A 16617-nucleotide genomic window follows, 5' to 3' on the forward strand; every position below is an offset into this window, starting at 1 on the left:
TATCTTTATTTGTATGTCTGGTTAAAACTGTATTGTAATCAGTCTCTGACATTATAAAAACTCACTGCCTAATACAGGTAGATTTTCCCACCGAATTTATTATGATTTTCTTTCATATATGCTTTGTCCTAACTTTAAAGAAAACAATTACGTAGGTGTCCGGTTTTTGTGTGTTGATAATTATTTTAAGGAAATATTTCATAAAATTATTTATTTATTTATTTAACCTTCATCACAAAACAGTGAATGGCGGATTTAATGCCTTAAGGAGCGGATTGATGCTAAATCAAAACACAAGCACAAAGGAATAAATAATAATAAATAGGTAAATACTTCACAATGCAGTTTTTTCACAATGCTGTGAACTTCCCTATCTTAAAATAGGTAATTATGATACAGTCGATAAAGTGCTAATTACAATATTGCTAAGCAGATTGCGTGTTATCGTAATAAATAGGTGTGTATGTGATGCGGGTACATTCCAAGAGCTCGAAATTATTTTGTTCATTCATATCGTCACGCCTTTAATCTCCGAAGGGTAGGCAGAGGTGCACATAAAGCCACTGCGTACACCCAATTTATTATTTTGTTCTTGTGTCCAACTTGTTTGTTTGTTATCAGAAAGAGTATTATGCTAATTGCATTGTTCTTTAATAATCTCCAAATGTGGTATCAACGTTTTATTCTTTTATAATTCACCTTCCTGTTTTATTTTATCAATAGAATTTAAGGATTTGTGTTGTAGCTTTAGAACAAAGGGAAATGGGGAATTAATGCTTTTATAGTCATTTAAATTCACTCACTAAGTGTCCAATTGCTACGAATCTTACATACCTCATTGGCATTTCTACCGCATTAATCCTGCTTTTGCACTTAAACCAAGAAGAAGTGAATGTTATAGAAAATGTATTAATATATTTTAATATCAGTTCTCTACACTGCATGTAAGGAACATTCGAGTCGTACAAATTACACCAGTGTTAGGCAATTGGCCTCTTGTAGACGAGTTCACAATTGTACATCGTTTACGACCACTTGGATATTGAAAGGATTATTCGGCTTTATCATCTTGCTAATGTTGCTTTTGGTGAAATGGCTATTTATCAGTAGTTCTAGTAGTCCGAGGATTGGCGATGACCTTTAAAGCTTTCTCGTCAAAGACGTTTTGATTTCCATCCCATTTGTTGTGTGCATACGATATGACAAGTCTCAATTCCTTATCTCAGTTTTTCTTTAGTAGTTTTTTAAAAGCACGTATCTGTCATAATATGCCTGACCCTTTTCTATGCAATTAGTTTAAAATTAGACTTGTGAATAAGGACACTAAGTAAATACATTTTCTAATTTATAATGCTGTGCACAGAGAGGAGTGGAACGACTACGACAAAAAAAAAAAAATGTTCCCTTATTTCCCAAAATATGGTCCTTTTGACATTTACTAAAATATTTTATTCTTTATACGTATGTATTATTGGTAGTCGTGAAAATATTCCACCACTCGTACGCAAGTAAGGTGGAATCGTTGCAGCGTGGATGCAAAGTCCACTGATAAAGGTGCACGAATGAGTTCAATTGTATTTAGTTTCTCTCTTCATTTTGTTTGTTTCCGAGCGTTCTATCCACTTTAATATTGATTACTTTTTGGTTGTTTCAAGAGTTTGTTTGAGATGTTCTCATTTACCGTGTATTTGTTTTGAAGATCACTTGTAATACTTATGTGGTCTTCGTTACTTGATTTGAGTCTTGCAGAGACTAACGCAGCTATTAAAAGAAATCTGTCTGTTTATTTTTATTTTATTTATCTTTATTGGCCCTTCAACAATTTTCTACATTAGTACATTTAACAACAAACATTTCTATTATATGCAAGTAAAATGTTAAAATCGATGTTTTGTTTTGATGTTCCTTGATCTAGGTCTAACTTTAAAACATGTGTTACTTATTTTTAAAACGAATGTATTCTTTAAAAAAAAACACCTACAATATTGTCTCTCTACTCACAACAAAAGGTAATGTGAAGACAGTCGTTGTACAGACACCAGCACATCAAGCTACCCCATATTGTCAGATTTCATCAAAACATTATCAACTTTAACATTTCGTGGATAAAGTCCAAAATATTGATGTACTTAGCATCTGTACCCCTTGTACGAGTTTGCTTTACGTTTAAAGTAATCGAAACGAAAGCGCGTTCGGCGCTTTGATTGGCCGGCTCGAATAAACCAACCAATCACAGCGCTGTACACACGCTAGGTTCCATTACTTTAAACGTGAAACAAACTCGTACTAAGTCTACTAGGTAAGGTACAATGCAAACAAAGGTCAAACATCGTATGTTTGAGTCGACCTTGTAAAGGCACTATGTGGTATTGTAAAGTATGTACCGGTTACTGGAATTAAATAACGTATTACATAATAAATATGTACAAATATTACTACGACGTATTTATCGTACTTCAAACAAATATTAAAATTTGAAAAATGCCTTGTTAATCGATGAGTGGAGGGAAGAAATTCTTAGCACTCGTCAGTCCATTCTCTTATACAAAGTGAGTTTGATTTAATCTTCACGCTTAGCGACTGAATGAAGATGACAGTTTAATCCTAATGGATTATCGGAAAGCGCTGCTGCCTATTGTCCAGTCTCTACCAAACGTGACTTTTGGTGTCTAGTTCAGACTACGCTAGTATTTTAGCCGAAATTTAGTAGCTGACTCTAGCTTCTGTCTCAAAATTGAAGCGAGAGAGCTACTAAATGAAAATGTACCTAGTGCATACACACACGGAAAGAATAGAGCTGCTAACATATTCTAATATATTATCACGTATTTACCATTACCGAAATAATCATTACCGACCTTTTTTTTAAGGAGAGAAAATCGTCCAATGACTTCTCCCGCTTTGGGCGAGGCGAGAGGAGAGTGAGACTCTTACTGACTAAAAACCACCCCGTTCCTACTCCTGCTTTTCTACCCCGAGCCCATCATTACCGACCTAGATCAACCATAATAGTCATAATACTCGTCGACGGTAGATTCGTATTCCCATTGAGCTATTGTGTCGCTTTGAATAGTGACAATCAATCAATCAACAGGTCTACACGGATGAATCTCTATAGACAAGACGTAACGTACGTAATAATCTCATTTTATTACATAACAGGGTCTGGGTGACTTAAGAGAATGTTGAGCAAATGGTTTTTTTACAGATATAATTACTGCCAATTTAAACTGGGTCTAAATACCTTTCTTCTTTTTTTGAGGGGGGAATTTTTACTTAATCCATTGAAGTAATTAGGTCATAGAAAATCATCATCTTAACGCCAATTAATCCTATGTTCTAGATTATCAAAATGGGATCAAACCAAACTTTTACATGGATGGAACTAACAAAATAGAACTACAAAATCATGTTATTTCAGTAACATCAGCCATTGTTTGTATTAATCCCGTTACAAGATGCTCTTATTATATCTCAGCCTGCTCATCATCGTGTTTTACATTTACGGTCTAGCACATTGATAATAATTTAACATATTTTTATGTATGTATCTATGTAGTTAGTAGCCATGAATTTGATTAACGTGGAACGGTGCAGTAATTACCATTATGGACCACCTCACCGTCGAAACTTGAAACTTTCTCGGCCATTGCCGCAGTCAAGGTTTTTAGCAACGGAGATAATTTCAGAATTTTGTTTCTTTAGTAGGTTGTCTTTTTAGTTCTGGCTAAGTGGTGTTTGTGAAATAATTACGGATCTCGAACTATCGTAATTCTTAGGGTTGTCTTAATATTAACCAGCTGTTATGCAAAGAAGAAGAAAGAAAGAAAGAGAAGAAAGTCTTCTTTCTTTATTTTTTTCTTTCTGTTATGCTATGGTTTGTCTTCGTGCAAATATAGCGGTAGGTCGAGGTTTACCGGGTGCGCTGAATCTACAAAGGGTCAAGGCCACGGGCAAAGAAGGAACACTTTTAGCCGGTAAGAGACCGGCACGCCACCCCCCCCCTCCACGTCAAGCACGGATTTCTACCGGGATAGAAAATAAAATTTTACTTTTGACCTGTTTGTACAGGGTTTTTGACTTCTTTTGTAAACGGCAAACTTTTTCCCAACACTGAATATCATTTCAGACATTAAACGATTTTTGCAATAATTTCTGGAGCTTCGAGCCTTAGGGTGCGAAGTCAAACTTTCGTTTAAAGGTTTACAAACAAAGGTTTTAAATACCACCTCCTGACCTGAGTCATCCACCAAAAAGGGTTTCTGTTGTAAATACAGTAGAATGTCAACTTTATATTGTTACAATACAATGTATTATTGAACAAAACATACATGTTTTTTTCTTTATACCTTTGTTACCGGCGACACAAAGATAATAATATGACTTTTCCTTTCAAAGTACGTTGACATTGATTTTCTTTGTCAGTGACTTCCCAAAGCAAGTTCTTTATGTTAGTAAATTAACTATGGATGTGGATTTGCCTATTGATACTGGAGATTTTTCATCCATACATATCTCTGACCTTGTTTTGTTTTTAGCTAGATCTAAGTATGACTTTTATAACTTTCATAACGATTAAATAAAAAGATCTTCTTTTGCGAGTTCCATAAAGACATTACGTTTACTATAATTTTCTACCTTTGTACCAATCATATTATTGTTGTCCTAATATATTACATGTCTCAAGTGATTACTGAAATGTTATTTTCTCTTTGTTACAATCGCTTATGTTAATAACTGATAATACATTATTGTTATCTTTTTGTTTTATAACTAAGATGGTTTTAGTATTATTTAATGCGATGGATTAATAATAATTTATTAGTTTTTGTAAAGCAGATTATTTATTACACATGAAGCGAGTGGTAAAAACAGACTCTAACATCGTATAAGTAATAGATTTATTTTTTCGCCATAGTTCCTATGATAGGAACTCTTTGTGGCGACACATGACATGACAAGGCAAGTGACAGATGACAGAAGTCGCACATAGACGATCGACGAATAAATCAACGGATGACATCATAAATCCTACATCGCACATATGCGAATAAACATGGATAGAAAATCCCAACGAATAACACCTCGCCTGGTTGGAGGATCCTCCTTTTCTTAGGGTAGTTTAGTCATTGTTTCCTAAATCTTCATAAAGTTATAGTATTAGTATTATTCCGATTGTCTCGGAAAATATTTTTTCTTCCTTTAAACTTAAAAAAGACACTTCTAACATTTACAAGTACAACCAATCACAACAAAAAAATATCAGTGAAATCGGTCCACTTATTATTGCCCTGGCGGATTACCAGGGCTCCGGGTCGAAAAGCAGGAGTAGGGACAAGGTAGGATTTTGTCAGTCAAAAGTCAAAATTATTTATTTCAATTAGACCAGGAAGGCACTTTTGAACGTCAAAGACGTCAGTAAGAGTCTGACACTTCCTCTCGCCTCGCCCAAGGCAACTGGATGACTTTACCCCTTCAAGAAAGCCATTCGCGTGTTATGTGCGTTTTTCGCATTTTACGATTGTTTATTTTTTAATATGTAGATGTATATCATCTACAGAAAATATTGCGTCGCATTTTTCTCATAAAAATATATTTGTTTTTAATTGTTTTTCAATATTTAATGCGTGTCACCAAATATCATTAAACCTGATAATGTTACACTTCTAAGCATTTGTTTTGATATCTTAATTAATTCATTACGCATTTAGAATATTACTTAGATTAATTAAAGACTTAATTTTTATTTTATAGTCTATGCTACGTCGTATTCTAATTGAGTTCGTAATCTCGTGGTTTTACATGTGACTTCTCAACTCAGTGTACGTTTAACATTGTCACCATATTTTGGTACTAACATGCATCCAGGAAATAAGAAAAAATCTCATACACGAACACTAACAAGTTAAACTCCATTTAAAATTACTGAATCTCCAATCCTCAAATTTCTTACCCCGAAAAGGCCGACAATGTAATTGTAATGCCTCTGGAGTTTTGGGTGTCCAACTGTCCATAGACAGCGTTAATTGCTTACCATCAAGTGCTCCGTACGTTTGTCGGCTTATCCTTTATAAAAATTATTCTTAAACAGCCCCGGTTGGCAACAAATTAAAAGTTTTGGAGTTTTTAGTAATGTTTATTTTTTTTATAATTCTCAATATAAGCGATTGCCCCTGGTTGAAAATATTTGCGTTAAAGACAAAACTGGCATTACATTGCCATAATTTTCTAAGCAGATGTTTTCGTAGTAAAGATTCAATTCTTCAGATATTTTACTGTCATTTTCATACATTAACATGGATTGTATAAAATAGATAATTAATTAATACGATGTTTCGTGCCAAAAAACTCCGAAACTACGTTTGTAATTAATGTTTCATATCGGCTAGCTGATTTAGTCCAGCCGTTCTTGAGTTTAGCACTTACTAGCTCACGAAACAATCGTATTTTTCTCTATACAGTTTAGTTATGTAAATTACTAACAGTATCCTTTAATAGTTTTTACGCATATTAACGAAGTCACTAGTAAAATGTTTCGGTACGTTTGTATTATAAAAATCTTCGTACACCTTCAATATAATTGTATTGGTAATACACTAAACATCACTATTTGATTAGCTATCTTCCCTACCAAGATAATTAGCCAAATTCTTAGCCAGTCGTATGATTTTTGTTTTGACTAAATCTAACGATTGAGTGTTAGTGTCAAAGTTCACAATGTTCCAGTTTTTTCTTCTCAAACGGTTGTATAAGCTTGTCTGGTTCCCAAGGTGATGACAATTCTAGATATAAATAATTCTGTGGTTATTCAATGATGGGTGGTAAAAACTATTTGATTTGTTTCTTTTTTAGGACCTACGTTCTTTTAATGTAGCTTCTCTATGGCATGAGACAATGAAATTGTCAATAATTGACACAAGTGAAAAGTATGGAATATGGAACATTATTTCCATGCTGTTAATTTTCTGCTTTTTGCTTTCCGTCCATTAAAGTGTGATCCAGACCACTAATTTGTTTGTTCGTGTGATGTCAGCATGTGAGTTTAGAAATATTGATGATTGATTAACAGTTGAAAATTTTACATCATCATGTCTTCCGTAGAAAAGACGCAGGTTTAAGCCAAGAGCTCCCATTTCTTTTGCGCCTTAACTCTATCGCTGTTGCTACTGTAATAGAACGGTTGCGTGTCTGTGACGTACACATGCCGCGTCCACGCCGGCCTCGCTGGCAGTACTGTGTCGACCGTGCGCATGATCACACGCATCGCGCCCGCGCACCTCGCAACGTTCGGTCACGATTGTGTTACATAAAAATTCGCATCATTTTAACCTTTTAATACCGAACAAGTGCCAAAAAATTATCAAATTATTCCAAAATCTTTACACATTCCAAGCGTTACGTTATACATTTCGAGGATAATTATTCGGTAAAGTATTAAAGAGTAATTTTACATAGAAAACAACCTGTGCATTTTTTCACAACGCTAGTATTCGCAAGCATTCATGCTTGCATGTCGATTTCACTTTCTGTACCGGCGTTGGAGTTGTTATTTGGAATTGTTAAATGACACCCCTTCAGTCGGCTAGTCGGTATTGTAAACGATATTGTTACCGAGCTACTTATCCAATGCTTGCTGGAAATGGTTATTTGAGAACTGAATGATAATAGTAACCAGACCGCATGATACTCGTGCATTAGTTTCGACCTGATTGCTTCGTTTTACCTCATTCATAAAGATGCATATAATTCGAGCGGCTATATCGTCCATACGCTTTGTTAAGTGAAGTATGAAATGATTAATGTTTCTTGTGATACTCATGTATTGCCCCTTTCTCTGGGGCAGGGAACAAGGCTGTTAATTAATTGTATTAAAGTGGATAATGTAACAAGCCAATTATCTCTGCTGTTATGTAGAATTTGTCTCTCCATTCCCATTTATGTCAATGTTCATCAGACTTCTCTCTGTCCTGAATTTCTTTGTCAATCCCATGGTGTGTGAATTCCATACATTATCAATTACTGCAACCACTTCCATAAAATTGTCGCTTTCTTAATCAACAATAATTATTTATGCATTCATTACACGACGGTAGCGTCGGTGCGTTGTGTTTAATTTTAACGAAACTACGTACCTACTAGGTTACATAAATAATAAAACTTGAAATTTTACTGCAAATAAAGCTAGATAATATGTAGAAATAAAATATAATTAAGAAAATGAAGGTTTTGATAGTACAAATAATGTAGTAGCAAGTGATGATTGTGTGTCAACTGTTTATAATTCTGATCAAGGTGTGAGTGACTTATAAGGCACTGCTGCTAATGTGAAAACGTATAAATAAAATGCCAACTGGACTGCTAAAGGGCCACTTTTTTGATTGAAGCAGATGTGATGTTATTATAGTAAAGACTTGCAATTTTCTGTAAGAAACCCTTAAAATGTAGACTTCACAAAAACTATAAAAAGTTTTATGTCATTCCAAAATTGTTTGTCCTCTTGAACTAAAGTTTTGGCCCAGGCCTTTGACACACATTGCATTTAGACAATGTTTTAATCAAATACAAAGATTTACTCTTCATTTGCCCTTGCATCAACATCTTCATTCGAGTCATGTACTTGGTTGCGAGAATCTTTTTCCTCTGGCGATGCGTGGCAAACAATAAGTAGGAATCTCAAGGCACCACGTGCATTCTTTCTTTGATTGCCAGATAGCTTATCTTTTTCAAAACGGTTTTTTGCCTTTGTTAATGTGATACCTGTATTGATAACAAATACAGTCTTGTCTCGACCTTGTTTTGTCATGTAACCCAAAACAATGTTGATGGAACTCTTCTGGTGATCCCAATTTAAATATAACTTTTGTATTCGCACAAGTCTCTTAATTTGTTTTATTGCTGATGAATATCTTGAAAGGAAATTCAATTTGACCCACAAAACATGATTGCATCAATTCAGTAGCCGATCTATACAAATCGTAATTTGCGTACAATGACTGAACTGATTCATTCTGTTGTGGTACATTGAGTGGGCAGTTAATGTAATGCTTTCGTCTGTTACTTCAATTTACACCTTAATCCTACTTGATTGTTTTGGGTAAAACTTCAAAATTGACAAAAGGAAATTTGCACCTTATCCGAACCAAAATAACGCCAGAAACCGCTTGAAACTTCCGATTATTATAAACTTGTAATATAATAACCGCAACCAAGATTAAAGTCCAACACGATGAATTTATAAGGCCTCACAAAGTTCAAAGTTGACTCATTATGTGCTAAAAGTTTTTTTTTTATAATCATAACATAGTTTTCATCGTAGAATTTATTCATCACGTGTTTCATATTGTAATGAAGTATAGAAATACATTCATACAAACAGAGCCGTTTAAGTCAGCAGCACCCTAATTATCGCGCAGTGACTTATAAGTTGTCATGTCCTAAAATACTTCACATTACTTATCCAACTTTAGTTGCAAATCGAATTCGATACCATGTCAACATTCTAGTACGAATTCTCTTTCAAAATAAAGTAGAGAACTACAATTTTAGGGAATAAATCAAATAAATAAACTTGCCTAAATTATAGAGAACTAGAAATTAGGCAATCAATATTTTCAGGTCTACTTTCTGATCTATATTATGTTCTTGAACTCCTTCATCTTGTTGTTTAATTATTTATTGACTATTTGACACTTGATTAAACTTTATCACGCATCACATAACGAGCATTCGATGAACATTATCTACCACGCCTGAATCCACATGTTTTCTTGAGGAGAATTTGCTAGATTTACTATTTCATCAACTAATTCATATCTATAGAGGACACTCCTCCTCACATGTTTTTTTCGCAATGATATAACATTTTTTCCATCCGTAATTAATGTTTAATCAGTAATACGTATTTTATCATCCAAATTGGCATGTTGATATAATAATGCGGATGATTGTACATTATTTATGTTCACGTAAGTGTTGTATCACTTTAATGTGTTCGATCCCCACCTCTCATTGGTCCCCCTCATTGTCCTTTAAGTACTCGCTCCCTACTGGTTGCCAGTGCGAATTTTGCCATCCATATCAATCGTGATCTCCTTCACGCGCTTACTTTGCTCGTTCACAGTTCAGCAGTTTATCACCAAGCAATTAGGTCGTTATTAATTACTGTTTTCATATCTGTATCGCATGGAGAACTATTGCCTCCGATATCTATCACGTTAGTGCAAACGCTGCGGGCAATACAACGGGCATAGGTCACCGGAGTGCACATTGTGACATCTGCACAACGACACTGTCAATACGCCTCCGACTTTTGAGGAGGTAGGACGTCTTACCTGCGCTGGTAAAGAAATTGAAATCGACAATTTGTATTTTTTTTTTAGAATCTCGACGAAGATTAAAGTTGCGTAAACTTGCGAGACTCTAGTGAAAAAAATTTATAAATTGGCTAAATAAAATCAGTGAAGATTACGTCGAAAATAGTGGAAGTCAGTGCGTTGTGGAACTGGACGGTCGGTGATGTAGTTTCGGTGCACAACAGCAGCGAGATGGATACGATGATTAGCGTGTGGACGATGGTGGAGCACGTGCGGGTGGCCAGCGGCGCCGCCGAGCTCGCCATCTTCACCGCCATCCTCTACTGGTTCTTCACCTCCAGGTCTGTACATGCACTCTACGTCCACATTGCACATTCAACCATCGCAAATACCTGAGAACAATTATATTATTGTTTCATTATTTCATAACAGTAACACGATACCGGTAGCTTTAGTTATTCTGTGCCTGCTGCATAATGCGATCGGAACACATTGCAGTTCTCTTTGACATTTCACGCATTGTAAGATTTTTCTGTCTGGCATCGCAACCTTGGAACTTATCCCCATGCTTGTAGTCCTTTTTAATATTCATAAAGCGTAGCTATTCCATTAATAATAAATAATAATAAATGGAATAACTAAGAAATAAAACTTAATAGTAATAGTTGTTTGTAATAATAAGTTTTTGTGTAATATTCTAGTTAGCAGTTGAATAATATAAATTGTTAGCGAAAATTAGAAACTATGACCTAGGTAATTTGTTAGTACAGCAGTAGCGAAATCTATTATTTGTGGTAATTAGTACCTACTCATTATAATTCAAAGGCTTTTCTAGACGCGTTAGAGTCACCAACTACATAGATCGTACAAAGTAACACATCTTCATTTGAACTAAATCAGTAATTTTCGATAACTTTATCATATTATTTCAATAAATTCTTGAAATATTCAAGAGAAGTATTCGAAAACAAAGTTTCTAAGATCATAATACTTATTTATAAAAGTATCAATGCGACACTAGTTTTTCTATGAACTAGTAATAATTGTGATTTAATTGAAAGCGAGTCAACTCTCTCTAGTGCCCACGATCGTTCGTACCGATTACACAGTTTACTGCTACACAATTTATTTTATCTAGATATTGTGAAAAGTGGAAAATTGTATCATTGTATCTATTCTATCAGACTGCTTTCTCGTTTTATTAGCTCTAATTGACTGTCTGTGTGACAGGTTTAAGGTAAATTCACATACGCATATAAAACGTAAAACACAATTGTACAATTAAACTCTTCTTTGTAAAAAACCACTTCAAAAAACATCTTTAACATTACATAAGTTAAGGAAGTTTAAAAATTAAATCACTAATTTTCTGCGACTCTATCTCAAAACAATCAGACCAAAACATTATTTAAAATCTAATAGATTTTGTGGTTTGAAATGTCTAAAATTGTATTTACTCTAATATACTGTATATCACAAACTATAAATATCATTTCTATAACAATGTTTAAAAATATTGTTTAATGTTTTGTTATGTCAAGTTAGCGTGATGAACAATAATATACGTTTTCGTGTTAATGACCTCAAATGGTTTAACTTTATTTATAAACATAAAAAGAATTTTGTGTAAACAAAGACGGGCGCTAAAGGGAAATACAGCGTAGTTTAAAAGACGATATTTCATTCAAATACAAAAACAAATTCAGTAGTTTATCTCATCTACCATTCCCCCCTTATTTAAACACCTCTTGCTATGCTATGAAGTCCTGGTACTTAGCTGTTACATTTTAAATACTAACCATCATTATCAGAGTCATTTAATGGTTACTTAACCTAGTCCTTAGCAATTGTTTTCTATACAAAACCATTACTAAGGCATAGTTTAAGTAATTGTTAAATGTCTCTGATTGCAGCAGTATGTGTTGTATAAAATAATAAATATAGTGCGTGAATTTCCGACTAATTGAAAACCTATTTGACGATTAGAAAGTTTACTTTTCACGAAGTAACATAGGGTACTGTTATCCCCATATTCCCAAATAGAGTCTTCTAAGTTCTACAGACGAAGCCTATTAATATAAAACTTATATTCTCTTTGCCTATTAAATTTTATAGCACTGTAATTACAAGGATTTGTTTGTCATGTTAGATACTGATTTTTTTGTAATATGAAGATTACTTACCTTAATCGGATACTTTTGCAATCAATTATGATGCAATATATTTGTGATTTTCTTATAGGTCTAATTAATTATGTTGCAATATTTCTTTATTTCATTGCCCCTGTATTATCGACAAGACAGCACTTCCATCCCCATAATTTAGATGGTTGGCAGGCAACAACTGTGCGTTTCTCTCGAAAACTTCTGCCTTGTACAGCAAAACGGCTGAAATCAACCGAATACGCTGTCGTCGGCGATCCAAAAAATATTCCAAAAGATGACGAATTTAATTCGCGAATTAAAGCTATGATAATACTGAGCTACAATATCAATTATTAAACTATTCATTAGTAACGATTTTGTTTCCAAAATAATTGTTAAGGACTGTGCTAAGTAACCATTGAATGACTTTGAAGTCTGAGTACTGCAGTAAATGTATTGAAATTGTCAATGTTACTAGAATATTTATTTATCTGCACCTTCACATGCAGTCTCGTGGAATAAAAAGTGGGGTAGATTAAGTCCTTTCAGCCATTTTGACGTGATTGAGTAACACACATACACACAAATATTCACATTTATAATATTAATAAGATTCCATATGTATATCTGTCAGTCTTAAGGTAGTTTATGGATAATGAATGTTAATCCATTCGTGAATACATAATTACATATGTGTTTAACGATCTACTAGATTATATACGATAACAATACCTGCAATATTTAGGTACCTACATGTGTTTATTTAATTGATATTTTTTTCTGTTATCGTCATTCTGCAGTGTCATTTACATATCTACTTATTTCCAGAAGCTATGATTCAAAAGTTGGTGCATATTCAATCTCTTTAAGTTAGGGTTTCTACATTGTGTATGTAATGCAAACACTAAGTTGACTGCGGATATTTTTTTATTTTAATACTTAATAGGTCAACGTTTGGCTTGTATCTGTATCTGGCCGCTGGCCTGGTCAAACGCCAATAGCAAACTAAATTAAACATTAATCTAGAAAAGTCTTTAATCATCTCTAGAGAGAGATTCTACTGATATATCTATGTCTTAAGTACTTGTATTATTAGTTTCCAAACATTTACTGCTATTTTTTATTATGTATGTAACGAATACTTCAAAAGTGCACTAAAGACATAAATAGTTTCATACATTTATTTCAAACAAATCTTGCATTATACCTACTTAATTGTTTAGTACAAAATAACGATAATAAGTACGTTGTCAATGTCCACGTCACGATTACAAGCGGCAAATAAAAAAAACATTTCAAATTTAAATCAATTGCATACCAATACCAAATAACAAGCTTACAATGTTATCTGTACCGTTATCTCTCAAATCACGTGCGAATTTTATTGCAAATCTGAAATTAATGATAAATATTACGATATTATGCTCTATGATCGATGATCGCATATTATTAATAGCGAAATCATTTTTTTATACGCAAAATCGATAATCTATCGAGCGGTTACGTCAAATGTCGATAACGGTTATTGACTTGGGATTGGGAGTACATAATTTGTATAGTTATATGTGTAATTCTGTTTCTTTTGATAAAGGCCCTGTACCCTTAGTACGAGTCTGCTTTACGTTGAAAACAAAATCAGAGCCCGCTCGGCGCTGAGAGAGCGCTGAACGCGCTCTCGTTTTGATTACTTCACTTTACTTCGTTTTGGGTATGGATATGATGATGATGAAACATCTTATTATTTTTATGCGATTACGCTTACTCTTGTCTTACGCGTGCCATAAGAAAAACTCTATTGCTATGCACTGATGACAATTAACAGCCTTAAAAGTAGCCTCTTCTCACCCGGAGAAGGTTTGAGCATTAATCATCACGTTTGCTCAGTGCGGGTTGGCGATTTCTAACTTCCCAGGTTTCCTCACAATGTTATCCTTCATCGTTAGTCAGTGGTGTCTAAATAATCATAGAAAGTGCACATAACTCGGGAACAGTCAAATTGGGATTTTGCCGTTGGTAGATTTATAACTCGCACTCTCAGTCATGAGAAATGATCGTCTTAAACCTCCGGACCACGACCAATATGTTACATGATCAGGTTTTAAACAATTAAAATGGCAAGTGGTAGGATTCAGGAACCCAAACTAGGAAAACCTGTGCTATGGGCTCCTGGCCTTTCCCTCACGGAATAGGGACTATTATTTGGCCAAACACCGGGCTTTCAATCAAATTACAAAATAATTTGAAACTTTATGAAAAACTTTATATTTTTATACTAATCCAACGTTTTATTTGTCCACAGTCGTGTAGCCGATATGTTAGAGGTGGTCGGCGAAAGGGTGGGGGGGTGGTGTGGGCGGGACACAAGCAGCTCGCTCAGGCAAGCCGTGCGCGCGCGCAAACGACAACAAGAGTACTCCAAGATGGATAGTACTACTAATGTAAGTTTTCTCCTTACTTATTTAAAAAGACAAAAAGAAAGCCTTTGTTTAATAATGTTAAGAGACATAAGTTGTGTTTAATATGTGTCTATCTTTTTCTTCTGTCAATGTTAGTCTGAACTGCCTTTAAATGAGACAATTAAAAGTAATCGAGGCTCTAATGAAGTCTTGTGCCGTCTACTCCTCAACACTCTGTATTATTTGTAAAAAATACTGCAGGGTATAACTGCCTCTAAAATTTGAGCTTCTAACGGTTAATTTCAATAGCCTATCTACCTGCAGACATTTTGTAGGTATGGAGCTTGTGTCAAAATTGTGTATCTCGCAAATCTACAGATTTCCAAATATCCCAAGATTCCCAGATTTCCAAGAAAACAATTGCAGAATTTCCAAATATCCCGTAATTTGTTTGTAGTTTTAAAATAAGTACCTATCATTAGTAATTTATCCCGAGGTGCAGAAATTTTCGCGATTTCTCAAATACTTAAATTTCGATCAGCTGCGCAATGTAATGCCTTGACTCCATCTTCAGTCCCACTGTGTGGTAATCATCAGATCATAAACGCAGTGTCATTTAGTGCAGTACTAGTGTTGCGTTACCCGCTAGTTATAACTGTTTTCAAGTTAAGTAACACTAACAACGTTATTATTGAGATAACAACAATACCTTTGTCACGAAACTGTTTAATGGACGGTTATGATGTTCTTTCTGTTGTAATCTTGTAATAATTCATATATTTATTTAAAATATAAAATAGGAGCTAACCAGTAGCAGGAGCACGGTCCAAGCTGGTTATTGCTCTGAAGACTTCCGCGCGCGCCTTAAAGAGCCATCGCGCCTTAAAGACCACCACAGATGGGGTCCAGTAGGGCTGATGCCTGATCCGGAGCTGCGGACTACCTAGGGTTAGGGATCAGCTCATTGGCCGACACGACCGGCACAATGATAGCCGAATCCACACTCCAAATGTCGGCAACCTCGTGAGCCAAGTCATTCTAAATTAATGAATAATGTGTGTCCAAATCCAAATGTAAAATCTTGAAATTCGAGTTGTTTTTTATAAATCATTGTTGAATAAATAGGTATGCGAGATAATTAGTAGCTAAAATTCTTAAAGGACGTAAATGGTGCTCATTATACGAATATTATACAAAACAAATGTTAAATTAAAGCCAAGAGAATAGGATTTTATTCTCGTATACGAAAGAAATATTAAATTAGGAGAAGATAATAGAATTAGGTTTTAAAATTATACTTATACAATGTACTTCTAACACGTGGTATTCAAACCGTATTTTTAGCTCGACAATATCAGCAGGAAAACATTTCATCTGTGACGTGCAAACGTTCAAGTTTTCTTAAAAATAGATGTGATCTGCACACAATTTTAGGTGATAAACTGATTATGACTATTATTTCCGAATTACTTACTCATACGAGAAGTAGTGAATATTTCCACGGGCACTTGTAAGGTAAGAGTCCACAGGCCCGCATCGTACGCATTCCGTATGACGTCATCGGTACGCATCGCATGTAGGCATTGCCGATGATGCGATCCGTACGATGCGGATCAGTGGACGCAGTTGTATAAGTTTCTATACAAGACAAACTAAAATCCGTTGCGTGCGATGCGGGCTTGTGGACGCTTACCTTTAAACACCACACATATTCATATTACCAAAACAAACGCAAATGACTCACGGAGAAGTTTATGTAATGCG

At 34.6% G+C, this 16617-nt stretch overlaps 1 protein-coding gene across 3 annotated transcripts in view; it reads left to right on the forward strand.

The window, feature by feature from the left end:
• The window catches only part of LOC118270204 (glycerol-3-phosphate acyltransferase 1, mitochondrial), an 82024-nt gene that overhangs the window by 13951 nt on the left and 51456 nt on the right, over window positions 1-16617 (forward strand). The window contains exons 1-3 of one of the 3 annotated variants that reach the window (XM_050698099.1): window positions 7214-7426; window positions 10380-10654; window positions 14757-14895. In XM_050698099.1, coding sequence (XP_050554056.1) covers window positions 10545-10654; window positions 14757-14895 — 249 coding nt within the window. In that variant the 5' untranslated portion in view covers window positions 7214-7426; window positions 10380-10544. Of the gene's footprint in view, window positions 1-7213; window positions 7427-9999; window positions 10655-14756; window positions 14896-16617 lie in introns of those variants that run through there. The other 2 variants (XM_050698100.1, XM_050698101.1) reach the window with 2 other exon arrangements.

Source organism: Spodoptera frugiperda, chromosome 13 (assembly GCF_023101765.2).
Source record: "Spodoptera frugiperda isolate SF20-4 chromosome 13, AGI-APGP_CSIRO_Sfru_2.0, whole genome shotgun sequence".
In the NCBI taxonomy this organism is placed as follows: Eukaryota; Metazoa; Arthropoda; class Insecta; order Lepidoptera; family Noctuidae; genus Spodoptera; species Spodoptera frugiperda.